Source organism: Mytilus edulis, chromosome 6 (assembly GCF_963676685.1).
Source record: "Mytilus edulis chromosome 6, xbMytEdul2.2, whole genome shotgun sequence".
Lineage (NCBI taxonomy): Eukaryota > Metazoa > Mollusca > Bivalvia > Mytilida > Mytilidae > Mytilus > Mytilus edulis.
In genome coordinates, this window is record NC_092349.1 from 70,609,831 (window position 1) to 70,630,439 (window position 20,609).

The 20,609-nt window shown below is 31.8% G+C and overlaps 1 protein-coding gene across 1 annotated transcript in view; it reads right to left on the reverse strand.

The window, feature by feature from the left end:
* LOC139528300 (LIM/homeobox protein Lhx5-like) overlaps positions 1 to 20,609 on the reverse strand; it is a 31,137-nt gene that overhangs the window by 2,093 nt on the left and 8,435 nt on the right. The window contains exons 3-5 of the mRNA XM_071324211.1: positions 16,211 to 16,749; positions 5,519 to 5,696; positions 849 to 995 (exon numbers count right to left, since the gene is read on the reverse strand). Coding sequence (XP_071180312.1) covers positions 849 to 995; positions 5,519 to 5,696; positions 16,211 to 16,749 — 864 coding nt within the window. The remainder of the gene's footprint in view (positions 1 to 848; positions 996 to 5,518; positions 5,697 to 16,210; positions 16,750 to 20,609) is intronic.

The window sequence follows — 20,609 nt, forward strand, 5'->3', positions numbered from 1 at the left end:
TTCTAAATTGGACATACAAATAGGGATAGACACTGGATTCATTATTATTTTTATCGGACCAGTTATAAAGATTAATTGTTTGGGTAAGGGAGAAAGGTCATAGTTTTGAAAGCCTGAGGTTTCAGTAAAAAACATAACCAAAATTTGAATAAGTGACAGAAGACACAAGTTTATTTCAACAATTATTTTTTTGGCTCATTTGCATGTGTTCAATTTGAGCGTGCTCAAAATTCTAAATGGTCTTTATGGCGAGACTGATTTTTTTTTTATTTACATAGCAATGGTCTTCTTATACCATTTATTTCAACTGCTGCTCGGTACCGTTAATATCATTACTTCATTTTAACCAGACTAAAACTCTAATATCCCATCAGATTTAAACCTAACAAAGTATTATCAAAAGAAACATCATATTATACGAAATGGATACTGAAATATATTTTATCGGTTTTGGGGCAAGACAAAATTACATTTTATAGGATCGAGTCATTCTGACGACCATTTGGTTTGCAATAAATTGACAACTATTCCGTGTTATAGTCAGTTTCAATATAGATTGCACGTCATAAAATTTCTGCTGAAATTCGATGTCTGTTTGATGGCTTCTTATATGCATGGGAGTAATTTCAAACGAAAATTATCTTGTTTCCCGTAGGACATAATAATTGGATAGGAAAACTATAAAAGTCGAATGGTTGTCTAACCTTTTTATAGGATTTTTTCGTCAATTCTACTTTAACATGTTTACATTCTGGAACTTATGTGTTGGATATTTTTTATAACAATTTTTAATCAGGAATGTTCACTCATAGATGTTATACCCAGAATATTTAAATTTTGTATTTTACCTGAATGATGCATTGGTTGGTCTAGATTTAGAGGAGGCGTTCCTTGTGACGTAGGTGGCAGGAAGTTCATATTTCCGGGTCCGCCATCTTGACCAGGAAAGAAGTCGTTGTAACCTTGGTAACCCGGGTAATATTCTTGTCCATTTTCTGAAGAAGAAAAAATATAATATTTTGATAATCATACATTTTATAAAGAGAGGCGAAAGATACCAAAGAGATCATTAAACTCAGTCGAAAACAAACTGACAATGCGAAATACGAAAAACAGCAGTTTTCAGGGCATGACTGTAACTGGTGTGTAGAGTCGTTTAGATGACTCTAGTACGTAAAACACAATATTTCAAATTGTTCTGACACAAACAATTGACAGGTGCTTGACTGATGAAAAAAAAACCAAACGATTCCTTCAAATAAAAGAGGGACGAAAGATACCAGAGGGACAGTCAAACTCATTAATCGAAAATAAACTGACAACGCCACGACTAAAAATGAAAAATACAAACAGACAAACAATAGTACACACGACACACCATAGAAAACTAAAGAATAAGCAACACAAACCCCACCAAAAACTAGGGGTGATCTCAGGTGCTCCTGATGGGTAAGCGGATCCTGCTCCACATGTGGCACTCGTCCTGTTGCTTATGTAATAACAAATCAAATAAAGTGTCCCAACGTCTTGAAGATTACCTATACTGCTTGAATGAAAGATATTTGAAAATAAAATGAAATAAGTCAAAGCATGACAACAATGCAAAAGCTACACGTTTATCGATACTATACTCTCCCATCATTTTAACGTACAAAATAAAAACAAATCTCTTAAATAAAAAAAGGTTACCCGATTTATCCAATAACCGATGATTAACTTGAATTTTCCTCGGACATGTTGTTCTTATAGAACATTGAGTATTTAAACAGCTTTTCTGTTGATTATAATGACTGAAACATTCGTCATTGTCAAAGATCATCACCACATGATAAATCTTAATATTTTTGTAAGCAAGAAAAAATATCCAGTCGGCATTCCTTTCTGTAGCGCACTATGTCATTCGGAAGGAAGTTATTCCGCGATCGTGCATTGGGTGATTTGGTCTCGGTGTCGTTTTTCTAAAGATAAATTTACAAAAGGTAAAAGAATGAGAAGTCTTTATATCATATTTCCAAACCACAGGTGGCATTAGAAGAAAAGTTACAACAAAAACATTGAAACGCGGTGATGATAAAAACCTACCATCCATCACCGACCATCGTGTTTGATATTCTACACTGCGCCGCGTTGGAAGGTTTTGTAAAAATGTGAGCTGTACAAAAACTGTCAAGTTTGCAGCTTATGATGGTATGGCGATAGAGTTGTCACTGTCCTATGGGGTTAATTTTCTAATCTGTATTGTCAATTCTATACAAAACACTCCATCATCGAGATTGTGGTACAAAGTAACATAACAGCTCGTTTACGAAGAACAGTTTTTAAGGCTTGTTAAATCACATCTAAATGTTTGACGGCACTAGCTGTGTGCAATGAACTAACAGACAAGACAATACTAAACGGATAGCTTAAAGTACCATTTCGTATGGAATGTATATGCACTCTTGAAAAATTAATAATTAAGGAGAATGGTTATTTTTGGACATAACTATCAATTGTCACAATAAGAGGACAAAATTCCTCTTTTAAATCAAAATAGCATACTATAATTTAATATTCATACTTTAATGCATGTACTTTAATTTTCAAATCAAGTATTGTTTTGTTTTTTATTCTGATGGAAAAGACCTTGAAGTATTTACAAAACACTATATTATATTGACAATAATTTGTTGTGAAGACCAAATGTTGACTTTTATGTGTCGTTTGGTTTCGTTTGTATTGCTGTGCGGTTGTCTCTTGGTGCAAACACCTTTCGTGTTTTTTCATTTAAAAACAACACAAATTTACAAAGAATAATATTTGAACAGTTAAGATAAGTTTTCATTTAATAATCGCTTAGCTTCTTTTGAGCATTTCTATCATTAAAATTAATGAAAGTAAATATTTTTTATCTAAAATTATATTGTAAGGTCATGCTATTACATAGGTATAAGAAGATGTGATATGAGTGCCACTGGGACAACTCTCCATCCAAGTCACAATTTATATAAAAGTAAACCAAATTACAGTCTTTAAAACGAACCCTTTGTTCACATCGTGCAGCAAGCTATGAAAAGCCCCCAAAATTATAGTGTAAAACCATTCAAACGGGAAAACCAACGGTATAATCTATATAAAAAACGAGAAACACTTATGAACAACATGCTTGTAACTCTGCGGCTATACAGCCTTCAACTGGCTTTTTTTGCAAAACATTGATGACATAAAAGTGAATAATAGAATCGACTAAAGTTATGATCGACTAAACACAATTTCTTAGACATTATCAGAGTATTTCCAGGCATAAATAAACTATTTTTCTCGTGGAAAAATTAATAATTTCTCTTGATAACTTTCTTAGATACTAAGCTTAGTTATTATCAATACACAAATGCATCATTAAATCAAAACGCCGTTGAATTTTGTGTCCTAAGTAAATTTGTTCAAAGAAAAGACTTTTTCAAAGAATTGTCACGAGAAAATGTTGTTAAAATATTTATAATTTCCTAACATCTTATTGAAGCGTAAGCTATAAACTCGTGCTATATCCATGTTTAACTATCCGTACATGGCATAGGGGGCATTAATAATTCAATGCTTACGTCCATAAATATATAAAATCTTGAAGAAATAAGGACCCTGGAACTGTTTTTGTTATCATTATTATTTTATTGTCTTCGTAAGTACAAACATGATTAGAAATAACATTGTTTAAGCAGGTGCTATTCGAAATCTGATTCGTAAACTTTCTTCATCTCCAATATTACCTTTTAAAAATGCAAAAATGTGTCCATTGTCTTGAACAATTATGTATGCAAGTATGATTTAAAATTGTTTGTACCATCAGGACGATTTGCCTACATATCAAGTGATTTGAATTATGGCAATCTCTAGATCTAGATAAGCTCCTTTTCCAAACAAAATTTAATATATTCCGGATTTTTTTAATAACCTTATCCCATCGGGATTTTAGAAATCCCTTAGATTTTCTTTTGCGACTCCAAATCAATAAAACTACTAATGTATCAACCATTCTGATTTTTTTTAAAACTCCCAATTTATTACAAAACTGCAGATCGGTCTTGAATGAAACATGTTTGTTTTGTTTTGAGATTTAGTTCTGTCAAAGATTCATACCGTATTTCATGGTTTTTTGTGCGTTTTAGAAACCGAAGTATCCTAAGGGACTTTGAAGAGTCATTAAGATGCACTCGAACTGACATTAAAATTCATGGATACCCAAATCTCATAATCCTCTGGCTTAGTTCAACCCAACTGCGTTCCGTATTTATGATATAAAATCGTTAAAGGATCTCCAAGCCATGCCATCATTTAACATGATAAATAGAGGCTTAGATGTCGCAGATTCATTTTCGAACAAAACATAAAGTTGTGGCTATAATAAATAAAAATACAATCTCAAAGTTTGATCTATATGTTTATAGAACAAATCGGTTTATGAAAAATATATATTTCTATTAATGACGGATCAATAGAAACAGAGATAAAGAATATATATTTTTGATGAAATCTGGCTGAATTGAAGAAGAAAGACCCACGACAAATCAGGCTGAATTGAAGAAGAAAGACCCACGACAAATCAGGCTGAATTGAAGAAGAAAGACCCACGACAAATCAGGCTGAATTGAAGAAGAAAGACCCACGACAAATCAGGCTGAATTGAAGAAGAAAGACCCACGACAAATCAGGCTGAATTGAAGAAGAAAGACCCATGACAAATCAGGCTGAATTGAAGAAGAAAGACCCACGACAAATCAGGCTGAATTGAAGAAGAAAGACCCACGACAAATCAGGCTGAATTGAAGAAGAAAGACCCATGACAAATCAGGCTGAATTGAAGAAGAAAGACCCACGACAAATCAGGCTGAATTGAAGAAGAAAGACCCACGACAAATCAGGCTGAATTGAAGAAGAAAGACCCATGACAAATCAGGCTGAATTGAAGAAGAAAGACCCACGACAAATCAGGCTGAATTGAAGAAGAAAGACCCACGACAAATCAGGCTGAATTGAAGAAGAAAGACCCATGACAAATCAGGCTGAATTGAAGAAGAAAGACCCACGACAAATCAGGCTGAATTGAAGAAGAAAGACCCATGACAAATCAGGCTGAATTGAAGAAGAAAGACCCACGACAAATCAGGCTGAATTGAAGAAGAAAGACCCATGACAAATCAGGCTGAATTGAAGAAGAAAGACCCACGACAAATCAGGCTGAATTGAAGAAGAAAGACCCATGACAAATCAGGCTGAATTGAAGAAGAAAGACCCACGACAAATCAGGCTGAATTGAAGAAGAAAGACCCACGACAAATAGCAAATAATGCAAACGTACCACATCTCCTTATTTTTTTTATATATGAAGGGGAAATCCTCATATATGTATTTGAATGAAATATTTACCGGGCTAAAGAAAAAAAAAGACGAATCCTAGGCCTCAGAGACAAATAGCATATACGAAAGAAAAATAGCAATATACGAATGAAAAAAACCGGATATAATTGAATGAAATATTTACCAGAAAAATATCCGAAGCCCGGTCCACCTCCCATCATCTCCTCGTCTAATTCACTCGGAGACATTCCAGCCCTTAAGGCCCTCATTCTTCGTGGGTTCCGAAAAAAATGTCGTCTGGCTCCCAAAGCACTGAGTTGTTTCATCCTTCGTTCCTTTGATCTTCTATTTTGGAACCAAACCTGCAATAGTATAAATATATAATATAAAATGTTGCATGAAAAATAATAGAGCGTTCAAGTAAAAGAAAAGACGAGAATATAATTAAAGAAGTATAAACATCAACAGACAAATGAAGGTTTTTTTCTTGTAGGAAATTACAAGATACTAGTAGTAATAATGAATAACAATATTTTCGTCTATACTATGGCTACATAAACTAGCTAATATACGAGTTCATCAAGGGGAGGGATAACAATGAAATTTATGTCACACAAAAGTACATTTACATTTAACGTTAAAACTTTGATAAAAATAAATTAAAAAAAACAAACACAAGACGGAAGTGCATTGCATTTATCCGTTCGTATTGTGTAGGCAGAAAACTAGCTTTCTGTTCTCAAAATTGAAACAGTCATGACACTAGAGAAGTGGTACAAAAGTGTAGGATATTTTATCATTTAAATTGAATAAAAACAAAGTTTCACGTTACAAGAAGTGCTACATCGTCGGTGTCAGCACTTCTATGGCCTCTTCAGCCATAACAAAGACTAAATGCACAAACGTTATTGTGTCAAGAAACCGATATGATATACCAGAAATGTGTCAAGCACATGGCAGTCTAAATTATAAAGCGAAGGTTTGGCATAATTTTTGAGACATAGAATACTGTTTCGAAGTGAATGAAAAATAAATTGTCGTCTTTATATCCAATATACTTTCCTCTAGGTTAATTTTGGAATCGCGTAACAAGTGTTCTAGCTCTAAGCAAAACCAGTGAACGACCATGTCATGGATTTCTTAAGAACTAGCTAAAAAAATAGCTAAATGCAGCTAAATATCAGTCAGTATTTATTTTAGATAGATATGACGATATCATAAGAGATGTTTAAATCTTAATATTTAAATTTGACCTATAACTATAGTATGTCTATAATGTAGTAAAGAAGTTTTCAGAGTTGAAATTCTCTTCTTTCAAATATTATCAATTGCAAGAACGCCAAATGTACATTTTTCTTTGGAAACACCCATGAACCTTGTGTGACAGATGTAACGTATTCTATTGTTGCCGTATGCAATCACTGTAGAGAGACACATAGGTAAACAATACAAGAATTCTATCCAAGTTCTGTAAGAATGGCCAGGTGTGTTAAAATAACATATCATCAATTAGAGAGCCCTGAGTCAGCACGCCTCAACGGTGGGCTTTAAGTACTGACATAGTCTAAAAAATATCTACATATGTAAAACGGGAAAGTTTAAAATGGTCTATAATTATATTGTCATCCGTAATAAAACACCGAACATCTTGAAATCACAGATTAAAAGCAGCGTTGAGTTCTTTTTACAGTAGATACGGGTCTTTTTGACACCATGGTACTTATAAAATTACCCCACACCGAGGTGGTACAACAATAGTAGGTCGAAGTTAGATATACCTATAGGCATTGGTATTGAAATAGACGTAACTATGAACGATTACCGACCATTGACAGTTACATTTGTACATTTCACTTTTCATGATCGTTCCGGTCTAGATTTCAGATTTTATTGTTACTTGGATTTAGATAATAAACAAAGATTTGTTGTTGAAATGTATGAAAAGATCAAATGCGATTAAAATGGTAAGAAAAACATAAAATAATTATTATTGACCATCTAAAACTTCCTTCCAGGCAGGTGCGAATAGCGGCAATAGAAATTCCAAACAAAGTATTAGAAAATAAAGTCACGTAAATCGCCGTCAGCAAAATGTTTCGAACAATAAGGTATAGGAGAAATAGGAAAAGAATAGGAAAAACATCGAACTGTTTGGTCAATATGGCGTTATTGATATAAAAGTGTTATTTGCACAAATGTTTCCCGTTATACAATTTTTGTATACAAATCCGTGATTTTTAAAAGTAAATCATCCGCTCATTATTATTTAAGTCCTTAATCGACTTTGGTTAACATAAATGTTTACTTTACTACTTCAGGTTTATGAAAACGTTATAAGGACATAGTCTTTATTGCTTTAAAAATTAAAACAACAATTTTTATTTCGGAAAACAACAAAGGCCTTAATGAATTTTGTATCCGGTTTATACACATTTTTATTACCGTGTTATTTCACAAAATGAGCTAGGATATTCAATTGTGATTAAAACAGAATAATCCACATATTGAATGTGGGCATAATATGAAAGCATTAACCATATAATGATCAGAAGCTAAGATTCGTTACGTACGAAACATGAAAGGTCACGAAAAATGCCCGAGTTTTACACATCCATGTACAAGTCTTTCGGTAGCATCTTAAGGCTTGTATACATTTCTTGTCCCTATAATTTTTTTTGATCCTAAGTCCCAGCAAAAGTCAGAAGTTTCCCTTGGATTGCTCTGTAATTTCAGACTTTATGATTGTATTTATTGTTCAACATTGTTGTCATCCGAAACCTGAGACTACTATGTGTTATAGTAATCTCAGTCCGAAACGTATGAATTGTGTTGGCTAGAAAATCTTAGTTTGAAGCTTGGACACAAATATTATTACTGCATGTACTTTAAACTATAGTACTTACGTCACAAACTTACTAGATTTACACAAATTATTTTCATATTTTGCTATAATAAAATACACGTGTTTTGTTATTACCACTTTCATTGAAGAAAATATCGACATTATGACTTAATAACAGGTGCGCGTGAAAAGACTTAAATATTATGATACAGTAAGTTTGTTTATGGCAACAGAATGCTTTTACACGGAGCTATGGGTTCTATTAATCATATTGAAAACTTCGGTCAGCTTAACTCTAACCAACATGATATATTTTAAGTAAATTTCTAGTTAATTCTAATCAAATTGTTGTTAATGTGATTTTTAGGTTCAAATCCCCACATCACCACGACGCACCCGAAAGAACATTGGTTGTCTATTTCAAGGCTGAATTAAACCGGATTGACCACCTGGCCGGCTACGTTTCAGCTTTTATTGTAATGTTTTTCGAAACGGTAACTGGTACGCAACGCAACAATACATTTTCTGAATAAACATAGGATTTCCAAATGTAATCCTCTTAAGAACACGAATTTTCACTCGATGGAATTTAAGACACCTAGGGTTTAAATGCAGCAAATGATATTTGTAAAATTTCATACAGCTATTTTTTTCTAGACAAACGATGCGTAAAGCTTCTGTATACAATTATATAGAGAAAGTTTTTAACTTTTAACTCGTTAATTTGTCTACATCGTGGCGTTTTAGAATCGGAACTAAGATGCAAACGAAAACATCACTGCATGCATCTATGCTTTTTATAATTTATAAAAACGATCTCAGAAAATATTCACGTTCAGAATGGCTTCCCGTAAAGGTAAGTGCGTATATCGCCGTATACCACGTTTAACTGGTATTGTTTTACCTTAAAAGAAAATCAATTCCGAAATGTTCCCACTGTGCAAATTAAGTGCTCAAATGGTAAAACGTAGTTTACACTGGAGTAACAATTTCTTTATTGTTCCTGACTTGTTTTATTAAATTCAGTTCACTGATTTGGTTTCACTAAACACAGCCTTCAGTTAGTATACAGTTTGGCAGAGATATTCTAAAAAAATTAGATACGGAGATTCACGTATTCATGAAAATATAAACAAATAACATGTGGGATAAAGGCCAATCAGACAGTAACGCAACAACACGAGTAAATCAAAATACACATTTGAATCTAACTATACGGGTAGAAACAACAGACATGTGCATATATGTTGTTTTACCATTATGTATACAAATGTTCGCTTACATTTTGAAAAAAAAATAGATCAACTCTAAACTTCGAATTTTAGGTTATAAACCCACAAGGAAAAACAGTACTAAGTCATGTTAGTATAAATTTAAGAAAGTAATTCAACACTAACTTATTTCAAAATGACATAATCGCATTTGCAATACATGTGGTACACAGTCATTAGGAAAATAAAAAACGTGTTTTCCCGGGTGTTTTTGGTGGTACATAGGCATATGATATTATTATCAGCATGAAAGTTGACTGGCAGGAATTGTATGTTTTTAAATTAAAATTGAAATTGAAGATATAAATATGAAAAAATATATATACGTAAATTAAATATATAATGCGCTACAGGATGTAGCCTAACAAGGAAATAATTCTAATAAAACTTTAGGCTAAATTCTTCCTGTATATATAGGTGTTAGATAGTTGACTGTATTTAAATATACCACATAAAATTAGAAAAAAGTTCTCAAAGTTGAATTAACCTAATAATAAAATGATAATTTATGCATTTTCGAAGTGATATATGTACCCCCTATAGAACATGTAAATACAAAGAATTAAAATACAACATTTATTACATATTTATAATGTCAGCATGTATACCTCATTAGTATATGTATAAACTTAACGGACGTTTTCTTTAGAATACAATATAGTTACAAGCTAGCTAATTCGCATGATTTTTCATGAGTTTTTAAAATTGGAATCTAACAAAGGTTTTAAAATATATATGGTATTACAGGGATAGCTTTACTCAGTCCAGAAATGTTATAACCTTAGATACTTTATTTTTATTTCGAGACTATTTTATGGTGGTTTCTTTGCTGTTTGCTTGAAAATCGGTCTGATTTGTTCTAACTATAAAAACTTTTTTTTTGTGTGAAGTTGGCTTCACATGATATCTTTAGATATAAAAACAAAGGAAAACGGAGCCCGTATGTTAAATATATTTACTACTATACGGCATACATCGAACTTTGTATTCCTTCATATGCAAGCAATTATTCCTGGATACACAAAATACATGAAGACTAAAACTGATCAATATATTTCGAGACTAGTTTATGGTGGTTTCTTTGCTGTTTGCTTGAAAATCGGTCTGATTTGTTCTAACTATAAAAACTTTTTTTTTGTGAAGTTGGCTTCACATGATATCTTTAGATATAAAAACAAAGGAAAACGGAGCCCGTATGTTAAATATATTTACTACGGCATTCATCGAACTTTGTATTCCTTCATATGCAAGCAATTATTCCTGGATACACAAAATACATGAAGACTAAAACTGATCAATACGACAAAACATGATCAAATCTTCTTCCCAACAGTTCCAATTTATATGATAATTAAGTTTCCCAAGTTTGAGGCCCCTCATGGGGGGGGGGGGGGTCCTAGTAATCACATAATCACCATTTTTTTGCCAATATAATCACATAATCATTAAATATTTGCTTATCTTTAGTAATCAAATAATCATAAACTAAAAATACAGTCCTAGGTAATCAAATAATCATGAAATATTTGGCTTAATAATCAAATAATCATTAAAAAAACGGCCAAGTAATCACATAATCAAAAACCCCATGAGGGCCCTCAAGTTTCACTCCTCTCTAAACCTAAACATGCAAAACTGACTTGGAAAGCTACGTAGGGGTTACTGACATACTTCTAATAATAACCTCGTTCTGAATATTCTGTCTTGTGCAAGTGTAAGTTACGTTTGTATGGTTTACAAATTGTTGGTATAAATCTAAGTATCTTCAAAATTGGTTCTACAATTTGTTCTTGAATTAAATTGAATTATTCTTTTAAAGATTTCGTCACAAACTTTGTTATATTATAACTAATAAGAAATGAAACAACACATGGATTAGAAAAAAAATCCCATGATACACGGGCAACGTATGACCAATATCAAAGAACGTAATTTTTATAAAAAATCTAGTCTCAAATTCTAAAGTCAAGACTAATGCCGTGCAGAAGCACTGTAGTATTTGTCTTAAAAAAAGTCCGTGAACTCTGGTCTGTTAAATAAAAATTATTTATATAAATTATTCATTCAAATGCACTTAGTAATCAATGCTTATAAAATGGATCATTACATTTTTATTTTTACTTTTAGACAAAGAAGTAAGTCCGTCCACCATTAAAATGGGAGTGCGACTTTCCCACAACACAATAGGACATTCAGTCCATCATTAAAATTGCAATGCAACAAAACAGGATAAAACTGTTATAAATTTTATTGATTGAAAAAAAAAACCTAAAAAAAAACCTTCGATCAATTGATGAACAATTAATAAACTAGGTGATTTTTATGTTTCTTTCTAATTGTAGATATTTATCCCGTTCGGATGTCCTTTGTCGTTTACGTCTTATTTGTGTGTCAGTAATCCCGTAATTCCAGTCTCGTTTGATTGCTATTTAATGGGACATAATGAGCGTTTTCTCCTAATTTTCATCAATTTAGAAAGAATGGGTCAATCATTGATCATAAACATGATAATAAATATAATCAAAGATTAATCATTTTTCAACAAATAGTATTGACAACGATAAGAAAATTTACATCATCTGACATGAAAAATTAAATAATCATTACGAAATCAATAATAAACTTTATATCAGTTATCGAAAAATAATCATCTAGTGATTTTTTTTAAAATTGAAATTAATGGGTTTTTGTTGTTTCCAAACACATTAAAACGTCTTTTATCACGGCTTTGAACATGAAAAAATGTTGATGACTTTGACCTTGTTGATTTATAAAATCATACAGGAAACAAAAAAAATACATATTCCAATACTATAAAAATCATATTAAAATGTACTTTTATCCTTATTTGAATAGAGCTCTATCGCTAACGACGCCAGAGTAACTTTGAACTTTTAGACTTATACATCTTTTTTGTTACTAAATATTTTTTGCATATTTAGTTGTTTATCACGTATGTTATAATTATATTTATAAATCTTGAACATATATTAGATGTCTAAATTGTATGCATTTGGAATGAATGTAAAATATCTTTATTTGACGGCAAAATGTATATTAGAGAATATATAATGGACTAAGTCATTAGATGTGAAACGTCACAAACTAATGGGGTGGTAACTCATTTATCATTTTCTCTTTTCTAGTGTTGAATTTAAAAACAACATCTATTCTCAATTCATAACTTCATTAATCAAAAATGTAGTTGTGATCTTTTTAAGATCGATTTGTATGCGCTTCAATATGGTTATACGTGAATAAGGACGCGAGTTATCAGGAAATCTGTTTCGTTGAGGTCTTCAACTGGGTGGTATATCTTGTTGATGGAATTGAAATGAAAAAGAACTACTTAATAAAAGTACATCGCTTTAAAAACAAGTTGTCTTGTCAAGTGACAGATCACGGAATCTACACGGTTCATTTCCGACCTAGGTCTCGGTTTTTCACATCCACCCATATATATTTTTAATGTAATCTGAATTACATGTACAGGCTCGTATTGCATTCAGAATAATTTAGTCTGGAGTGAATTTGATTTGCAATAACAATTCATTAAACATTAAACATTTTCCTATTTTATGATTTTGATTTCCAAATGTAATTATGAAATAACTGCTTTATTTTATTCCTCGATTGCTGAAGGTTTTGTTTTAGAAAGAAAAAAGAAATAGGTATAGCTTTCTTATGATTTTATTCACTCTTCTTTCGATAATTTTCGGTCATAAATTTTAGTCGATCGATCTTGGTTAATTATTATAATCTTTTGCAAATCACGTAATTTGCCCCTGGACTATAATTTTATTGAAACTAATGATCAACAAACTCAAATTAGGTCTCTAAACATATAATTTTCATGGCATGCCTTATCACATCTCTGATAATCAAATTTCATGGATATTCCTATTTCTATGGACAATTTGCATTTCAAGTTAAGATAATGAGAAATTTTAATTTACAGTTTTACATTTTTGATACATCTATTATGTTAAAAACGAACTAAACATGCAAGTCCAGACGAACGTTGTTTTATTTTCACACTATTGAAACAAGGAGCATGTTTTGTGATGTCATTGCAGACGACACTTCTTACAGAGTCAAGAAATATCAAAACATTTCTCATACCCAAAATATTCAAACATTATCTTTGTTTTATAAAAAGTTTAAAGTATAGTTTGACAGAACATCTCAAATTATGAACACCTTTTTAAATGTCATCGGTCTCAGCGTGGTACCCTTTAAAACTTCTCGATGCAAATGAAATAAAAATAACCAACGGCGTCTAAACAACATAACAAAGACAAGACCCGTCAGAAAATCGTGGACCATTGTTCTTTACTTTGAATGAACAATTTTGAAATATAACACCGTTATAAGGGGTGGATCGTATAAAATTCCATTCCCATTTAAAACACAAATGTAAAAAAATTCGATCCAACTTAACATATTCAACGAGTTGTACGTACAACATTAAAAATACAGTTTCTTTACGGATTCAAATTACACTATATTCTCTTGTATTAAATCTTCAACAAGTTTTGCAATTTGAATCGGATTCTTTGACCGAATAATAACAAAGTATTTACACTGAAACAAGAGGATTTTCAATTGTGAACATTGGGAAATTGTTTAGGTTAATATTCATACCTAAATAGCACGTGTAATAAGAACATCAACCTACATAATAATAACGCCTCATGGAATTTCTTTTTTCAAGCTCACTTAAAAAAACGGAAAGTTTTAAACTTCTATATTGAAATCTTTATGCAGCTACATTTACAACTCTTACATATATATATAATTTTAGAAAGGTGGCATTAATACCTTTATTTGTTATAGAAGGGACGTAATACATGTATATAGGATACCTGACAAAAATTGGTATATACAAAATGAATTGTAAAACTCGCCAGTATGTCCTATAACTTAGCAGGACTAGGCGTGATTTTACACGCAGCTTTTAGTTTTGAAATGTTTTGTTCATTAAGTTTTGCGTTGAAGTAGGGAGATATCCTAATTACGCTCGTTATGATGGCTATCACGAGAAAAAAAATCTAAGATAAGATGAACTTGACCTTTTTATCTTCTCGCAAGAAAATGCTCTGAAAATATCACTGACGGCTTCTACAAGAACGCTGTTTGAATCAAACCGTTGCCAAAGTAAAGCATTTGGATAGTGTATAATTGACTACTTTGTGTCGCGGAGTGATATATGTCTGGTACCCATCAATCACTCCGCGAAAAGTGCATATACAAAGTCCGTACACAGTTGGAGAAGATATGCAGAAGACGGTATAGGTAATCTTGTCATCTGCATCCAGACCACCCATTATTATTATCTACATCAAAGTTATATAAACTTTTTAAAAATATTACATATATCTATATACTTGTTTAAAGTCACTTTTCAATAGTGTTCGCTCGGTTTGGTCGCTTGTCCATCTGTCTACCTATCTGAAAACCCATAACTGCATTAAATGAAACTAGCTCAAGAAAGTTTTCAGCTTCAACTTTGTAATCATATCGTTTTCCCCATTTCCTTTTTTTTTGTGAGTCTTGTTTGAGGGAAAAGCTTGTTTGGCGCATACAATAATTATGAGTCTTGCATATTCAGTAATTTTTTTCAGTCCTTTATGGCTTTGTTCATCTTCTGCTTTTTCAACAAAAACATTTGGTATCTCAATAGAAAACACACAGTGCATTGCATGTCGATATAAATACCGAGAAGAGCCTCTTGTAGAGAATTCCAAGGCACAGATGAAATACGTAAATGGTGAGCAAGTATGTTCAGTTTTTTAATTTTTGATTGATATGAAGCGTATCATGACAGTTGCAGCAACATGCTACAGGAAGATAAGTTCCAGATTTAGATATTTGCGTAATTTTTTTTTATGTTATTTTGAAAATTAAAATTTTAGTAATATTCAATTTAAAAATACTATATTTTTCCTACATTGTATGGAATTTGGAATTATCATGCACGCTTTATATAAAGCACTGTATCTGTTTGTCTCATTCTAATTATATTATGTAACCGGTTATCCTTTTTTACTTCTAAGAAATCATTTTAGTAATGCTTCGGATTTGAAATAAATTTTCTAAATAATCTTAGTTTTAGCATTTTTAACACTTTCCTTAAACATACATTTTACAATTATCTTAAAAAAGGTAATATATAACCCCTCCTACCCCCCCCCCCCCCCTTTTCCAACTCAAAAATAACATTTATATACAGGTTTGACATTAGTCTCCGAATTTATCCGAAAGTAATCCGAACTGGTGTCTACATATAACAGGATGACTGAATTCTTTGATCTGCAGTCTGAACAACAGAATACCCAGAGTGCTTTTTAGTATCACAGTAATACAAACCATGAAAAGGTTTAGTAGAAAAAATCTGATAGATTGTTCTTCAAGTTGTATGTAAATTATAGGAAAATTATTGAACATTTTATTTATGCTTTTACTAAATTATAAGCTTGGTATATCTTAGGTCACTTTTAACAATGCACGATCATAAAGGACAAACGTATGTTATATAAGACGTTTAATTTATAACTATTTCAGAATAAACTGCAAAAAGTGTATTTCGATGCAGCGGTTTATTTCAACAGGAATATCGCTTTGATATTAGTAACGTTAACAACAAATCAAAATATAAGCTAACTTTGGAGACTCCTGAACACATCAATTCAAGCTATATACAAAGTACAAATGAATGACTCTGAAACAAGATAGATAACTCTTTAAAAATATAAAAACTGACCTGTATGACCCTCATGTTGAGACCTGTCTCCTGTGCCAATTGTTCCCGTATGTGCCGTGTTGGTTTGGGTGTGGCATTAAAAGCTGCCTTCAATGTTTCTAATTGTTTAGCTTTAATTGTTGTTCTAGGTCCTCTACGTTTCGACCCAGCCGTTGAATTTCCGTTCGTTCCGTCCATTGCTTCGTCTCCTGACCGATTACTATCCGGAGTTACATTAGAGTTCGGATGAATGGAATTTCCGTTCGTATCACAGCTCTGTGTACTATGATTTGAGTCCGAGGATATTTTCAACAATGACGTATCGTCCTCTTTTAGTGGTTCCGGACTGGATTGAGGAGAGTTCATTATACTTTTGTCGTCCAGATTATTATTCGTAATATTGTTATTTGCAAGATTGTTATGATGATTATTCAATATAATATTTTCTTTTGAATCTATGTCTTGGTTATCACCATCAATACTAAAGTCTTTATCAGACAAACTGGTCTGTTGCTCTAAAGCGCTGTCTAAATCACCTTCGTCCTCTATATCCGACGATCCTGGTTATATGAAAAATAAGAAAACACCATATGTGATTTGCCAATTAAAATTTATAATTGGAAAATGTTCAAGTTTGGGCAAAAATTTTGATAAGCATCGGACCGTGGTACAGATGAATTTAATTTGACACGGATGAAAATATACTGAAGTTTTTCTGTAAATTAGAAAATACCACCCCCAATCTGTATCCCGCTATCAATTTATACCACATGGTGCCAGTCGAATTCCTGACAATCCGAAGTACTAACTAGAATTTTTCCGCCAGGTAAAATTATCAATAGTAAAGGTGGTGTTCTTGTCTGTCTTTGTATAGAAAGGGAAAGATAGCGAGAGAGAGAGAGAAAGGTCTCCTTAAATAGTTAACAAGTAAAAAATAATAATATATTAAACTTGTATAACCTAACTATTTCTGGGCATTTGAACTCTTATAACTGACTTTTGGTATATTTTCTAATATTCCATTTTGAGCGTCCAGTGATGGTAAATCCAAAATAACACATCCAACGCATAATTTATGAAGAGTTCTTTTCATTTTTTAAATTATATATGAAATATTACATTGTAGTGCAAAACTGAAAATATTTCCTTATATAATGACAGGCTAAAGATGCTTCCATAAAAATTACTGTATCCAATTTAGACATTTTAACTTTGAACAAACCTCGTATATTTTGGTAAACTTTCCTGTACAAATGTTTCAAGGCTAAATTTTACCTGAAAGTGCACAATTAGTGCCGAATATGCCTGTACATAAAATGCTTTGTTGGGTGTGTATTCGACTTGAAACATTCGCAACACTGCTGTAATTCTTAAACGTTAATGCGAAAACATGTATACATTTTTTTGTGTTTTAAAATTCTCTCATAAATCTTCTATGATTGCTCTATACATTGCAAATGTTTTAATTGTTTTATATTCTATCGTGTGAATCTAATTAAATGTTTGTACGTGGTGAGACTCTGATAGAATATTGAATCTGAGTGTTAAGATTTTGGTAGTTATCCTTTAGTTGTGCCAACTCTATCTTTTAATCTTTATTACAAAAACAAAAATATATGTAATATACAAAAAAAAAGATGTGGTGTTATTGCCGATGAGACAACTCTTCATAAGAATGTTCATATAAAAAACACAAATTTCTATTATTCAGAAACAAACTATACCTAACTGCTCATCAATAACAAATATTCAAAAGCAAGAAAAAAATAATATATGTTTGACGAATGGTATAACTAACTACCATCGATTATATAGTAACGTGCGTGGTAAAAATAGTAAATATTTTTTCCGTCCTCTTTATCTGAGAAAGTGAATAAAAAATGTAGTTTGACAAAGAGATAATCTGTCTTGATCTCCATCTTTGTTAGAGAGATAATACGAAACAGTGGGGGACGGGATGTTATGGAATTCTAATAGGAACATAATTTATGCAGAGGAGCAAATTTGATGCTGGTGTAGTAATATCGTGGTGTGCTCTTTGACGCGAAAAAAACGCTTGTAGTTAGCTTTTTGTAAGTCTTGATACACGCCAATGAACAGAAAATATGATGTATACAAAGTTAAAAATGTCTTTTCAAAGTCTGCCTTCTGTGGGAATGGGTCTTATGAAAATAAGATCATTTATATGAGTTTATAGTATATTAATATGACCATACGTATGTGTGTATTTATATTATTTGGTCTATAATTTCAGAGCGACATGGACTGGCCAGTCATGAATTCAGCAAAACACTTGTTTATATATAATATATAAATGCGTTATCTGTGTGTGGGATATTTTAGTGAATGCCAACACACGGAATACATTTCAACGGACTTCCCATATTGACGTTCTCCTGAGATATAAAATAATGCAGATAATTTTATAATAATTTTCTTGCAAACCTGTAAATATTGTTAAATACTGAAATATTTATCTTTAATAAATTGAATTATTTTTCAATAAAATATTTATAATTTTTGATTATAATACCGAAACACAATGTTTTCTTATTTAGTTACGGTTATTTTCCCAGGTGTGGCATGAACATTGACAGAGACTTTGTTTTGCCGACATTACTGATATCCGATACCCAAAGAAAATGAATTGGATGATATCAGAGCCATCATAGACAAGACAGAGAAGTTCCGATTACATAATAAGTTTTTGTTTCCGAACAACACTTATTCGATTGTATAGTAAAACCCTCAATCTGACAAGATAATTAAAAATCAGTACATATTAGATGTTACTTGTTACAGGTGTCTGTCGTTTTATTTGTACTCTAAAAAATTTACTTTCACTGTATAAATATGAAAGGATACTGAAAATTTATAGAGTTTCTTGACATTTTATAAGTAGGCAATCCTTCCAAATTATTAAGTTACTCTGAAAATAATTTAATCATCTACCCACCCCCCTCCAAAAAAAAAGTAGATACCCGTTGATATCAACATTTATACCCTTGTAAATTGAGGAAATGGATAAGACTCTGTTATAAACTGGAAACACGAAAATAAAATGAAATATGAAAAGATCGCACGTAACCATTCGTTTCTATCAACATGGCATTCCTGTCAAATGAAATTGATAGATGTTAGTTCTGAATATCCAGCAGCAAATATTTCAAGCATATTTATTCCAAACAGGACAAGTAAATGTCGTCATATTATGCAAACAGATTGAGATTTTCAGCATTTACACATTCTCATAGCCTGTAACCACAACAGTTTATTTGTAACCTTTTGGGAACCAATCAGAGCTATTATAACAAATTACCGTCATTCGAGTTTAAAATGTAGTCAACATACTTTAGCTTCGATACACATAAAAATCACCGGCGGAGAAAAATATGATCTTCAAAGGAACCCACGAGGTATTGCTCAATGTAATGGAATAAACGAACCTCTTGAAGCTTAATGTAATAACTTCGCATGCTTAACAAGTCCTACACAAATGATTTCGACTTGAAAATCCAATTTTCTCCCATTTTTACACTTGTCGTCTGCTGTTCTATACAAAAATGAGCATGTCAAACATTGCAAAAAAGGATTGAAAAAACGTTTTTTTCAACGCCATTATTTAGGTTTTCTTGTGTTGGTCACAAGTTGAAACGTTGACTGTTCCGTAATTGCTTTATATTTATTGTTACCAGAAGATATCTAATCGACGGATGACATTATGATATTATAAATTCCTGAGGTTTCTTGGCCACAACATTCGGATATTTAAAACTTATTGAATCTTCGAGCAAACAATAACCTTTGCAGTTGTGTATATTTGCGTGTGTTTCTTTAACTTATTTCTTTTAAATATACCATCTATTTTTATTACGGGTTTCCACATCTTTAAATCGGAATTATAGAAAAAATGGAATGTTGTTAGCAGAATCAAAACAAAAATGATGAACAAAGCAACATTTTCAGCAAAACATAAATAGGATGGAGGATCTGTGTATTCACATTATTTGAAAAACTCTCCTGATTCCTGTGAAGCGTGTGCTTTACATCGAGGCTTTCTATGCTTATCATCGACGCCACAGTACTTCAACCAATCAGAAAACGTTTATTTGGGGCATTCGACCTATTTTAACTCAGATTTTGGAATTTTTTAATCGAAATTATAGAAAAATGGAATGTTGTTTGTACATATAAAATAGAAAAAGATGAATACTATTAGCTAAAGCAAGTTTAGATGGGGTTCTGTGTATTTACATTGTTTGTACAACTCTCCTTACTGATGCCATATTTTGGAATTTCCGTGACCTAAATGGTTCGCGAAAATTAATATTTTTATATATAGTATAGTAATAAGCGCTTGTTTAAATTTTTTTTTTAGGGAAAGCAAAGATGCCAATAGAACTCCATATATAGGAGACGG